Source organism: Episyrphus balteatus, chromosome 2 (assembly GCF_945859705.1).
Source record: "Episyrphus balteatus chromosome 2, idEpiBalt1.1, whole genome shotgun sequence".
Taxonomy (NCBI): domain Eukaryota; kingdom Metazoa; phylum Arthropoda; class Insecta; order Diptera; family Syrphidae; genus Episyrphus; species Episyrphus balteatus.
Window position 1 is genome coordinate 34,914,261 of NC_079135.1, and position 12,960 is coordinate 34,927,220.

Here is a 12,960-nt window from a genome sequence, read left to right on the forward strand (position 1 = left end):
TCTATTTAGTACTACTAGCATGCAAAGATATTGAACGGTCCGAATCGGAGAATCTTTAAATTTATATGCACTAAAAGAGGTACCTACATCCCTACATGTTTTCACAAAGCTGCAAATGCGGCTCATTTATCATCCGCCAATGTAATTCCAAATTTGTTGTTCTATATGTTTCGACGATATGCTGCAAAAAAAAAAAAAAAGTTCAAATATAAATCTCTTCGTTAAAAGCCGATTTTTAATTGAAATTTAGGCACATAAAGCATATTATAGAGGATTCGTAAAAAAGTCGAACTCGAGATAACGATCAGAAATGACGATATTGAGGATGCCACAAAAGTGACTTCACCTATCAATTTTCAAAGTGTTTTCCCAAACCGTTAACAACGTAAGTTAATCACTTTTTTTTTTACTTGTGTCCCACCTCCTATATTTTGAAAATTATGTTTTTTTCTTATACACGTGGAACACAAAAGAAATAGATATGGCACAGAGCAATTCTCATATAAAATCGTGTCCGAATATCTACACAACTGTAATGATGGTGAACCAAACCAATACTAAAATTTTGTTTGCGATCAGTGTCCCACGTACAAAGCTTTTTCATTGAACAAGTGCACTTAGGACAAACTAATTCTCACAGCCACGGCTGTTTAAATATTCGTTCGAATTTGAAAACGGAAACGAAAATTGAATCCGTACGGATTGAAAACGTTTGTTCTGATTTCCATTCGACTTTTTTTGTTGGAGAATATTGCTTTCCGGTAGCAAATTGCTACCCGAATTGAAAATGGCAAAAATTTGTCTGATTGTAGGACCGTTCGTTTATCGAAACACCTATGAATTCGCAAAATGTGTTCGAATACAAAATTCTGAACAGCTAAAATTTGAAAACGGAAGAAAATAGAATTCGAACGGAATTCAGAACAGCCATGAATTGCTTCTATTTTCTCTATTCCTTGTTGCATTGCTATGCAGGTGGAACAAAACAATTCTTGCAAAAAATTGCAAAAAAATATATGGAAAATGTGTCCCAAACGCCAAAAAAAGGTTTATGGGACAAAACAATTCTACAAACTGTTTGTTTTGGTGGATATGGAACAAAGTCGATGCTCAGTATCTTGGGATCGGGAAGACACAGCAAATCGGATCACAGATTTAGAAAGAGCATACAAAATTAACATACAATCCGTAACTCAAAAACCTAAAAAGTGGCGTATGGAACAAAACAACTTTCTGAAAACATATTTCAATATTCTATTGATGTAAAATCTATATCTATATTTAGATGAATAAGATGTTAAATTCTTGAAAAGCCTAGTCCTAATTAATAATAGGCTTATTCCAAAATAAATTTTGTTATCATTGTCATTTTGAAATAAAGGTCTGCAATGAAATAGCAATACTTGTTTGTGCATATACCTATGCCACTGCATATGAAAAAAATTCATTCGTTGCACTGGGTGTATTTTTTTATTCTATATTCAAGCACCTACTCTAAGAAGAAAAATCAAATAGAATAGACATTCGTTTCGGTTTAAAGAGATCGAATGTTGTGCAGTGTTTGTTGTTTCTGGAGTGAGTCTCATTTTCATTGCACTGTTTTTGGTATGACAATAACAATGACAAATAAAGTGCACTGAACTAGTGTACCCGCTTGGGAAGGCAAATTAATGGATTCATGCAAAAATCTATTTCGGAACATATCTGAGAAAAATTTCTTCCATATACGGATATCTGGAAATGAGTTAGTATCTCTTTTGATATCTTCCATTTAAAGTCAGACTCTTCGGTGTTATTTTTATAAGAGCTGTAAAACAAATTAATTAATTTAATAGTTGTTTTTCATACTGTACTTGTTTATAAAGTGAGTAAACAAGAAATTCCGTCAATATCCCCCACTCAGGTACAAATTACAAAACTTTTTATTGTTTTTTTTTTTCGCTTTTGCTGGAAGTACCAAAAGAGATGCGATATCATGGAATTCGATTAGTAAAGTTTGGAAGGAATAACTGTGTAATTTTGACGTCAGTAAACGGTCAAAAAATGTTAACTCTGTATGCATTATAAGTTTAACTAAGAGGGTCACTGTGGTGTATGTGTAATTTTTGTTTTATTTTTAATCTTCATTTTTTGCAAGTTATTGGCCGGGTTCAACGCACCACCTGAACTTAAGTTCAGATTTTTTTGACTTCAAAAAATTATCTAAATTTCAGATGACATTAACGGAGAATCTACTTCTTTTCTTTACTTGGATTAACTTTAAAAAAAAGAACATTTTTTTCTAAAATAATAAAAATAGTTCAAGTGATTGTAAAAAAAAAAGAGTTCTTTATAAAAGTTTATCGGTCTTACATAGGTATTATTCATCATGAAGTTTGGGTCGTAAAACGGACTTCTTTCTTGAGGCCGTTTAATTTTTAAAGTAAGGACAAACGAGAGTATAAAAGGAAAGTAAGTAAATAAACAAAAATTATTCTGATAGTTTTTTTATTCTCGTTATTTGATCTAATCATTAATTTTACTTCTGACAAAAAAAAGATATCTCAAGAACTTTCAATTCAACGACTACAATATTTGCTACAAATTTGATCGACAATATCTCTTTTCGAGAATGTCGTCGGCTTCCTTACTCCTCTGCCACCCTCAATATAATTGATCAACGAATGCATGTCACGAAAACATAAAAGTCCAGCTGTTCCAACACTCAGATCCATGTGTCGAATCGAACGTAAATTACAGGTGCATCCATCAAAAACGAAATAAGTTCTATTCGAACGAAATGCTACATAGTTGCCCCATGGTGTCATAGTCAGGATACGATCAGCACAACGGAACCCAGACTTGAGAAGATTGCACAAACTCTCATAGCTACCACTTTCTGATCCAATAACGGCCAGATTTTGTGGATCTTCAGTGTAACCAGGATAACTATTGGGAATGCATCCAACCGGAATCCGATTTCGCGGAATATCATCTGATGACGAAGAATCTTCACCATCTTGTTGCTTACGACGTTGGTGTCTCTGACGTCTTGATGGTGCAGTGCTTGTCTTTGGTACTTCTGTGGAACCCCGTTCAATAGGGGTATCACCCTTGGACCTTCGTTGATCATTAGGGCTGTCTTGATCTACTGGTTCTGGTTCAGCCTCTGGAATTTCGTTTCTTTCTTCTTGGGTTACTTCATTGTTGATTGTCTCTTCAATTGTTTTTTCAGCCTCAATCGGTAACTCAATTTGGTTGGTCATCACACTTTCTTCAACGGGTATTTTTTCCTTTACAGGTTCCTCGCTAGGTTTTTCTATTTCCTTTGGTTTTGTATTATCTGTTTTCTTTTCTTTATCCTTCTTTTCAATTTCAGCTTTATTTGTCTTTTCCTTTTTGGATTTATCTTCCTTGGTATCTTTATTGTCTGGTTTCATTCTTTCTTCAGCCGCGAATAAAGTCTTTTTGGGGTCATCTTTGCTTTTCTTTCCCTCTTTCTTCTTATCATCTTTCTTTTTCTTTGTCCTTTTCCTCGTTTCAGCATCAGATAGATCACTTTCAGCCTTTTCTTTTCTGTTTTTCTTCTCAGAATCTTCCTTTGTTGACTTCTTGGCCTTCTTCTTGGTCTTTTTCTCTTTAGCTACTTGTCTTGATGCACCTTCATCATCACTTTCATCTGACCTCTCAGATGCAAGATCACTCCCCGAGTCTAGATCCGTGTCATCATCTTCTTCATCTTCAGTTTCTTCATCTGATTCCTCGTCTCTCCTCATATCCGTGCAGTCTAAGCGTGTTTGGGACAACCCAGGAGAGTCTAAATCTGCCGAATCGGATTCCAATGGCTCTTCCTCAGCTTGGCAAACATATCCATCTCCGCCGATCACCGATTCGTTCAGAGATATTACCTCCTGAGCGCCATCTATCCTTGGTGTAACTGCAGACATACAAGAAATTTGTAATCGATCTTGATTCGTCTTGATCTTATCCAATTCTTCAACCCTAGTAATTTTTACCAAATGAATAATAAACTTTGATTCCTCAAACAGTTCCAAAAGGGCTTGAGTGAAGATGCAACACATTTTGTCGAAAGATCCGCACATATGCAATGTAGCAGTATTTCTTTTCTTATTTTCCAAACAACACTGATGGGAGTATGGATCAAGAATATAGAAATAATCTCCCTTCTTCCAAATGGCAAAAGTTCTGCCTTGAATTTGGACAAGAAGATTTGAGCCATTTTTAAATGCATTCTTCAAACATTGACTAAGTTTACTGTTTCGATAGTTTGGAGTACATTTCCAGGTATCACATTCAGCCATCGCATTGATAACTATTTCAATCAAAAATTGTCCAAATTCAAATCTATTTGGGACATCATGAATGCCCAGATCAATGCTGACATCACAGTGAGTCCATTGTTTGTATAAATCTGCTCCAAGTTTTATGATTTTATCCAAAACCGCTCTATTCCAAGTCGGAGTTGTATCGATTTTGGCATTGATCAATGCACAAAAAGCCACCGGAAGTGAGTGCCGCAATCTGATTTCCTTGAAGCAAATCGATCCCAAGTGAATAGTGGCTCTTAAAATTGCATAGTCGGGACTTATAATCTCAAATTCTATTGATCTATCCACAATGTCAGGAGTTGGCTCACCACCACATGGAACTAATGATCTAACTTGTATGTTTCTAAGAATAAAGAAGTCTTCAGGACTTACCCTACTCAAATTCAAAATTAAATGGCTTATATTTTCGATATGACGTAGGCAGATCAAAACTGCTACCCCATGTTTGCGATCAATTTGAAGATCCAAATATCTCCGTCCAAAGCAATCAAAGAAAAAATAAACATCTGCATTTCTCCATAACAACGTGTACCAGTTTTCGATTTGCAGAAGACAAAATTGAAACTTTTTGAAAAATTTTAAAAGACCCCAATGAAGATTTGGAACGGCAGCTTCCTGTCCAATTACTTGACCCATCATAAATGGCTCATTTAGATATAAATCAAAAGCATTCCCACAAAGGCTAAATGAACGCTTAATTGAAGATTCTTTAAGTTTCTCTCCATCATGCAGCTTGGTTTTAGAATCAGTGTAGAGATGTTGACCTTCAAGAAGGATCCTATTGAGTACTTTTTCATCCCATTCAATCTCAGGTGTAATGAAATATTCAGCAAATGCTACGAGATTGGTAGCAAATCCTTGTAGTGTTTGGTCTGCTGTTTTGCCCTCGAGAAACTTCATTCCGAAGGACGATTTCGACAAGCCGATCGGAGCACCCAGAGACGGTTCAGGAATCTTTTTGTTTCGCTTTTTGTGAGTGTTACAGCCTAAAAGTTGAAATTGTCATGGCATTTAAGTTTTACATAGTGAAGACCGTTTTACTTACGCCATCGAATAGGTCGAAAAAGTATATCACGTTCATTGATTTCTCGTGTTAATTGGCATGGTTTCGAAATTGGTCTAGTCTTGCTGAGACAATGAAATTTACGATCTGGTTGTGGGCTGAGGGAAAAGATAAATAATTTATTAAATTTTTTTTGCAAATGATATGACTTGATATATCCAACTTTGGTAAGCCTTCACAAAGCTTAGGTTTTGGTTTTTTGAAAATTTCAGAACAACAAATAAAATCGGGCCCTTCAAAGTGCTCGACTGGGGTCAGATTTGGTGCACTTGCTTCTTTTCTTCTTATCAAATCAAATTCTTTATTTTTTTCCATTTTATTTTTTGAATATTTGCAATTTTGGTCGAAATTTTTTGTTCAGAAAAAAAAGAACACAAAAACCACAAAAATTTTAAACAGAAAAAAAAAGTTTAAATTAAAACAACAAAAATGCTTAGTTTTACGTAGAAAACTTGAATTAATTGTTTTTTTTTCTGAGTATTCATCTTAAGGTCAGTTAATTCCCATGTCAGCTGTAATCTGGCTTCGACAAAAGAAGCAGGCACAACCGAAAGAATTTTAAAGTACTTCAACTTTTCCAGTTTCTAGAAATTCATAGTCAGGATTTCCTTCCAAAACCAAACTCATATTTTTTTGGTCTAAAGGGTATTCAACTTTTTCTTAGTTACTTGGGATTTTCTTATTAGTTCGCGCTTCGGAGAAAATAAATAACATTTTGTTAAACTGTATCTCGAAATCTAAATGTAATAAAAAAACACCCTTTTAACCATTTTATCCTTACAGATACTTTTGAATTCTATGGTTCCAATCTCAAATGTAACATAATTTCTGAGTTTCTATAGGCTACCATTATTTATTTTATTTCCCTATACCTTTGACACCCTAGTATCTACCATAGTGTTCACCTGGTACTAGAACGGTATTCTCTGACACGCATATAAAAAAGCCTTTTACCATGGTATCTTGTGTCAGAGTATGGTATATTGTGTCACATGTTTTAGTTTTTTCAATAAACCCACATTTTCTCTTCACCTTAAAAACACCCTTTCCCATGAAAAAAAATTAGCCTTATTTTATTCATAATATCAAAGACAACGTTTTTGATATAAATTCCTTAAGGGTACCAAAGGCATAAACATTGTTTTGTATGACTTATTAGATTACGGATTTTCCTTGTTTCACAAAAAAAAGCACCCTTTGACCTTAAAATTTTTAAAGACTACTTAGATTTCTGGTTTCTGTCGTTGATGAAACATTTCACCAATTTCCTTTTGGGATATCATTTTTGTTAAATTTTGGAGACTTTCACCAAATTTAAGAAATAAAAAAAAAAATAATTTCAGTTAGAAAACCTTTCTCACACATAATCAGACTCTCAAAAAAAACCTTTTCAACAACTTTTTTTTTGATTTTCATTCTTGTTGCAAAAGAAAACTTTTTACAATTTTACTTGTAATAATTTTTATTTTTATTTATTGATTTTTTGTACCTGGATAACAATTTCTTTTTGGGAAATCAATTTTTTTTTCAAAAACGGGACATTAAATTTTGTTTGAATGTTTAGTTTCATGTGTTGATTAAAAAGGGCTAAAAAATGATAACCAACATTTCAAACTTTTATTTTAAACAATAATTTTTACTTGCTCAATAGGGCAAGTATTGGTTTCGTGTCGAAAAAAAATTTGAGGTTTTAATCAAAACCAACATTACGATGATGGAGAATTCCAAAAAAGTGGGTCTCGCAATTCCGTCCGTGCGTCTGTGCGTCTGTACGTCCATCTGTACACATTTCCACAGCCTAAACGCGTGGATGGATTTTCTTCAAATTTGGTACAGATGATTTTTATGGAATTCTGAAAGTTGTTTTTTTTTGGTTTTTTTAGAAAGTGTACCTCCCACACAAATTTTTCAATTTAACCAAATAACTCGAAAACGGCTCTAACGATTTTGATTACCTAAACTTTGCAGACATAATATTTTTTCCAAAAAGAGTCAAATAAAAAAATTTTTTTTTTCATATTAAAAAAATTTGCCCTAAATGTCGGCTCTTCCCCAACCTCAACAAAATTTCTTAAAAAGTTATATAGAGGCAGCTCGCAAAATCTACAAGTAAACTAGCATAAAAGTGCTTTGAACTGCAAGAGCAAGTACTTGCGACCCCAGTCGTGCATTTTATTTGTTTTGAAACAATCATTTTTTTTACTGAAACTTTGGGTACGGGTCTGAGATGGAGATCTAATAGTTAATCAGATCAAAGTAGGTAATAATTATAATAATCAATAAAATAAAACAAAACCAATTTTTATGCAAATACTTGATTTTTAGTCGATTATACGAAACATAATAAATTAATTGGTGCAAATTATTCAATTTTTGTGGATCATTTCTGATTATCCAATCTTTCTTGATCACATGCTTTAGAGTTGCAGCACAGTAAAAACTATTATTTTGCGATAGTTATCATTAGAAAGGTGTTACGTTTTTTCTGTCAAAAATCATTCAACATCACGTAAAGGTAAAAAATAAAATGACACTTAAATTAACATAAACCTTTTTGCATTTGGTTAAACATATTTAGAGGTATCAAGAAGAGATCTTTGTCAAACTAATTTCGGGCGTGAAAAATAAAATAATAATTAAGTAAAAAACGAGCGATCAACGGATATGTGAGCTGCATATGTTATTTTAAGTATGTGAAATGACTTTGTATAAAAAGTCACCTTGATAAAGACTTTGATAGCAGTGAAGTATTTAATTTAGTCCAGTTCAGGCTCAACTAACCATCAAGCACACATCTATCTCTTTGCAAAATGAAGCTCCTCTTACTGGTAAGGCTTCTGGTTGATGGCGATACTTCCTTGGTTGAACTTGAATTTGATCGATTTTATAGATTTTTGATATTTTAAATGTTTTAACAAAGTTTTTCTTCTTCAAACATTTTCTTCCAGATTCTCCTCGCTTGCATCGTGCTGATAAATGTTGTACAATCAGCTCCTTTGCAAGAAGGTGTCTTAGGTGAAATGGCTCAAAGTGATACTTACAACCCATATGAATCTAGTTCATTTTTGAAACTCTGGCTTTTAAAAAAGAAGTTGTTTTTCCTGGGTTGAAGAGGAACCGAATTTATGATGTTGCTCATGTACATAATTATCTACATTATAAATATCTAAAAAACTAATTTTATTTATAAGACACCATTCATTTACACTAAGTAATAATAGTTTTTTAATAAATAAGTACCTAAATTTTTTAAAGCAAGTGTGAAAATGTATTTTCCTTTAAAGAGTTATAGCCAAATTGGATATCAATACTAATACAAAATTGATTCCAGCTAAGAGAAGAACATTTTTATAAGAATATTTGGACGCATATTTTTATTCAAAATTGAAATAATTTTCTCAAAAAAGTCTCGAGTCAATTATTCTGATGTTTACTAAATGTGCACTGTGCAAAAGTATATTTAAAATTCATTGATTTTTCTTCTATATTTATACAGGGTGTCCCACAGTCACCGCCCCAAATGAAAACCATGGATTCCTGAGGTCATTTTAAGTCGAAAAACTTAAGAGGTAATTTTCTCGTTTTCGTCCCGTTTTCGAGTTACCACGGTTTTTATGATTTTTGCTCTCTTGTCCTTTAACTGGACTTATCTTTGCCAAACTACGTTTTATTCGAAAGATTTTTGTTACAACCAATCAAGAATTTATTACAGTTTTAGTTTGTCTCAAAACTTTTTTTTCTGCGGACAACCGTTTCTCCACAGTTTTGCATCAAACACAATTTTCTTCGTTTTTAAGTTGATATCATTTAAGTAAAAAAAAAACACGTTAATGAGTATTAATTTTTTGTGCTTTTTATTAAAGCCCAGTTTATTTTCATAAAGAAAATAATTTTTTTTTTTCGTAAAAAAGGCTACTGAAAGTAATTAAAAAAAATAAACAAACTGAGTGCATTAAAAAAAGAAATAATTCTTAAATAAAAAATTAATTAAATAATTGAATTAAAAACTTTTTCTGAGCTATTGTGGTTAAGAAAAGAACAAATAGATAAAGCTCAGAAAAAGTTTTAATTCATTTTAATTAATTTTTTATTTAAAAATTATTTTTTTTTAATGCACTCAGTTGGTTTATTTTTTTTAATTACTTTCAGCAGCCTTTTTTACGAAAAAAAAACTTATTTTCTTTATGAAAATAAACTGGGCTTTAATAAAAAGCACACAAAATTAATACTCATTAACGTGTTTTTTTGACTTAAATGATATCAAAGTGTAAAAAACAACTTAAAAAACGAAGAAAATTGTGTTTGATGCAAAATTGTGGAGAAACGGTTGTCCGCAGAAAAAAAGTTTTGAGACAAACTAAAACTGTAATAAATTCTTGATTGGTTGTAACAAAAATCTTTCGAATAAAACGTAGTTTGTCAAAGATAAGGCCAGTTAAAAGACAAGAGAGCAAAAATCATAAAAACCGTGGTAACTCGAAAACGAGAAAATTACCTCTTAAGTTTTTCGACTTAAAATGACCTCAGGAATCCATGGTTTTCATTTGGGGCGGTGACTCAATGACACCCTGTATATGTATTGTATTAATATGTTTTTTCATACAAGTCTCACCCGTACATTTTTTAATCCTTATAAAAATACAGTTTTTTAAATTAATTATTCCTTCAGCTATAATATGTCTACTGTAAACCTTATAAAATCAAATTCATACTGACGGCTGTTCGTCAGTCACAGGTATGTCTTGATAATATTGCATTTTAACTAAAGGTCAGCATCGAAAATGAAGTTTTTTTTTCTAATATTATAAAACATAAAAAAGTTTGTTTGGTCGAAAAAAAGTTTGTTTTGCTTCAATATCTTTCAAACTAAAATATTTCATACCTGTGCCTAAGAGCCCCCGCACACTACAAACTTATAATCGGCCTACAGTTTAGTCGGTCTAAAATGTATGAAAGTGCGCACACTTCAATAATTAAGAAGTATCGGCCGATCAAAAAGTTTGTTTGAACAAAAAAAAGCTTGTTTTTCTACACAATTGCCTTCAAACTAACATTATGTATTTCCTACAGAGCCGACTATTGAGTCGGCTGCCTGTGCGCCCATTTGGAGCACAACCCGGCTACACTATCAGCCGATGAAAGTCTGTAATGTGCAGGGTTCTAAGACTGGTATTTTGCTAATAAGCTTCAGATTCAGTTTTTGTTTCATATAATAAATTTCGTTTTTTTTTGTTTACTTCATACACTGGCTTCCTAAATATAAATTTTCTTTGTTCCTGGCCTGGAGATTATTTAACTGTTTTCAACAAGATTAAAGCTGTTGCGCAAATCCACTCTGACTTAAAATCTAGGAGCTCTTTGTTTTTCGATATAATTCTTAACTGAAGTTGATTATTTATTAATTTTTAAAACCTACATTGATTTACATTAGTTATAAATTCGTAATAAAGTATTTTCAAAACTGTACATTAAAAAAGAAAAGTTCATGACACCATAATCAATTTAATAATATGACATTGTCAAATTACGATAAATAGCTTAGAAGTTATGATGGAACAAATGAACATAAATTCATGGATACATACAAAACTTACATACATACATACATATATATATCGGTCTTACATATAAACCGGCTTTTATTGATATATTGCGATCAAATTTTGACATTATTTGAGTTTTATTCAGCTCGGTTTATTTTTGTAATTTTATTAATTTTAACTAGAACCGCCTTAGTATTCAAATTTTGGTCAAGATCGTTAGAGAAGTTTCCGAGAAGACTGCAATAACTCGAGATAAATCTTGTTAAGCAAAAATAATATTTGTACAGTTTCTTTTTGTGCTAGAGCACTGTTTAAGCCATAGAAGATAAAAACTGTTAGTATTGTTATGATTGGTTCATAAAATCATCAATTTTATTATTTATGTACGAGTACATCAGTTTAAATGCTTCTAAGATTACTATTGAGAAGATTAGCTTTGACTTGTAAATTTTTAATTTATTTGTTAATTTATTCATTTATTTTTTTTTTTTTGTTTACAAACCTTGACTAGCAATGTAAAACATAAATACTAAAGAGCATATTTTCAATACAAACCAAATTTGTAAGCACAACAAAGTGTTACGTGCCCAACGGTAAAGAATTTTAAATTAATTTGCATAAATCTTAACTTATTTTGATTTTTGGTCAAATAGTTAAATAAAAGTAAGCTAGACTATCCCAGACCCACACAAAAAAAAATAATTTAAACAAATAAAAAGTCGGAAGTAGGTAATACAATCGAAAGAGTCCATTACCATTAGTTTCGATGTTTTACGAGTATTCTTAGTTCTGATTGAGGGTTATTCAATATCGACATGATTTTGATATAAATAGTAGTCAGAATGATTAGAAGATCACACTCTAACACTTGAGACAACCCAGATAAGGTTTATACTTTTTTATACATACAGACTTATTAATCTTTGATAAAATGAAATTCACTTTAATGGTAAGTTGAAATAATTGTATACAATTTTAATAACCTCTTCATCAAAACTTTGTTTATTTTAGAGACTTTTAATGTGCTTAGTCATTGTATTGGCTATTGTATCAGCTGCTCCAAAGGAAGATGGAATTTTGGCAGATTTACCCGGAAGTGATGTCACTAATCCAGAAGATCCAAACTCAATCCTAAAGTTATTGCTTTTGAAGAAACTTAAGCTTAAACTTTTGTTGGGCTAAGATAAAAAGAAAATTGTAACTATGACGAAAAGAACAAAATCAGACTTTAACAAATGTACCTTTAGCTAATATACTATAGATTTAAGGATAAACAAATTAATAAAATTTAAATAAAAAATTATTGTACATACATACACGTATACTTCTTTTCATATAAAGGACCTAAATTTTTCTTGATCTCATTAAAACTTTAAAATATGGAAAATCCATGTACCGCTTAGGATTGTTAGACGCATAAGGCAACTCAAGAGGTTTTCATCTCAGTTCTTTACTTTGTATCAAAAATCTTAAGTGATTTCGCTGATGATTGCACTCTCAGATTTTAATAAAAGAAGTTCTAGATTCATATCATAAAAGGTCACTGTGGTGTATACGTAACTTTTTTTGATTGATTCTTCCATACTTAGGGTTATGTATGGCTAGCAATATAGCTCCCTCTGCTTTCAATGGCTTCTATAGTTTATAGCTAATGGACTGCTTCGTCCTCCTTTTTGTCTAAGGAACAAGAATTTGATGGGACTTTGATGAGTAAATACGGATTTCTAATGGTTTTGATCGACCTCAAGATGCTGTGGAAGAAATAAAAGAAATTATAGTTTGAAAAAAAAGTCTATTAAATAAAATTTATGGATAAGGGTTCAATTAATTTCCCAAATTTGTTTTGTGATTCATTTCCCATACACTGAGGGAAAAACAACTTAAAATCAACGAAAACCACGTTGATTCAACTATTTTTCGGAATGATTTTGCGTTGTAGATTAGAATTTTAAAATCAAAGTAGAACATCGTTAGTTTAAAGTGGTTTACCGTTAAAAAAACAAAGTTGTTTCAACTTTAAAAAAAC

The 12,960-nt window shown here is 31.8% G+C and overlaps 1 protein-coding gene and 1 long non-coding RNA gene across 3 annotated transcripts; one reads left to right on the forward strand and one right to left on the reverse strand.

Moving 5' to 3' along the window:
* Positions 1 to 2,470: 2,470 nt before the first annotated feature.
* On the reverse strand, positions 2,471 to 5,832 carry LOC129911919 (uncharacterized). 2 transcript variants are annotated; one of them, XM_055989929.1, is made up of 3 exons: positions 5,555 to 5,832; positions 5,374 to 5,489; positions 2,471 to 5,314 (listed from the first exon to the last, which is right to left on the reverse strand). In XM_055989929.1, exons 1-3 carry the CDS (start codon positions 5,704 to 5,706, stop codon positions 2,559 to 2,561), a joined length of 3,024 nt encoding a protein of 1,007 aa, XP_055845904.1. In that variant the 5' UTR covers positions 5,707 to 5,832; the 3' UTR covers positions 2,471 to 2,558. The 2 variants fall into 2 exon arrangements, with proteins under 2 accessions (XP_055845904.1, XP_055845902.1); XM_055989927.1 differs by having other exon boundaries at positions 5,552 to 5,832.
* Positions 5,833 to 7,798: 1,966 nt separating this feature from the next.
* LOC129908444 (uncharacterized) lies at positions 7,799 to 8,617 on the forward strand. The gene is made up of 3 exons (XR_008771278.1): positions 7,799 to 7,906; positions 7,970 to 8,219; positions 8,340 to 8,617. It is a non-coding gene; the product is annotated as an uncharacterized LOC129908444 (long non-coding RNA).
* The last annotated feature ends 4,343 nt before the right edge of the window (positions 8,618 to 12,960 follow it).

Bases quoted from the DNA above. Each gene is read 5' to 3' on its own strand.
- LOC129911919 (XM_055989927.1), bottom strand. From the start codon at position 5,706: ATGGAAAAAAATAAAGAATTTGATTTGATAAGAAGAAAAGAAGCAAGT. The intron at 5,490-5,551 runs GGATATATCAAG...CTTTTCCCTCAG, and splicing joins TGTGAAGGCTTACCAAAGTT to CCCACAACCAGATCGTAAAT. The intron at 5,315-5,373 runs GTAAGTAAAACG...TTCAACTTTTAG, and splicing joins TTTTCGACCTATTCGATGGC to GCTGTAACACTCACAAAAAG.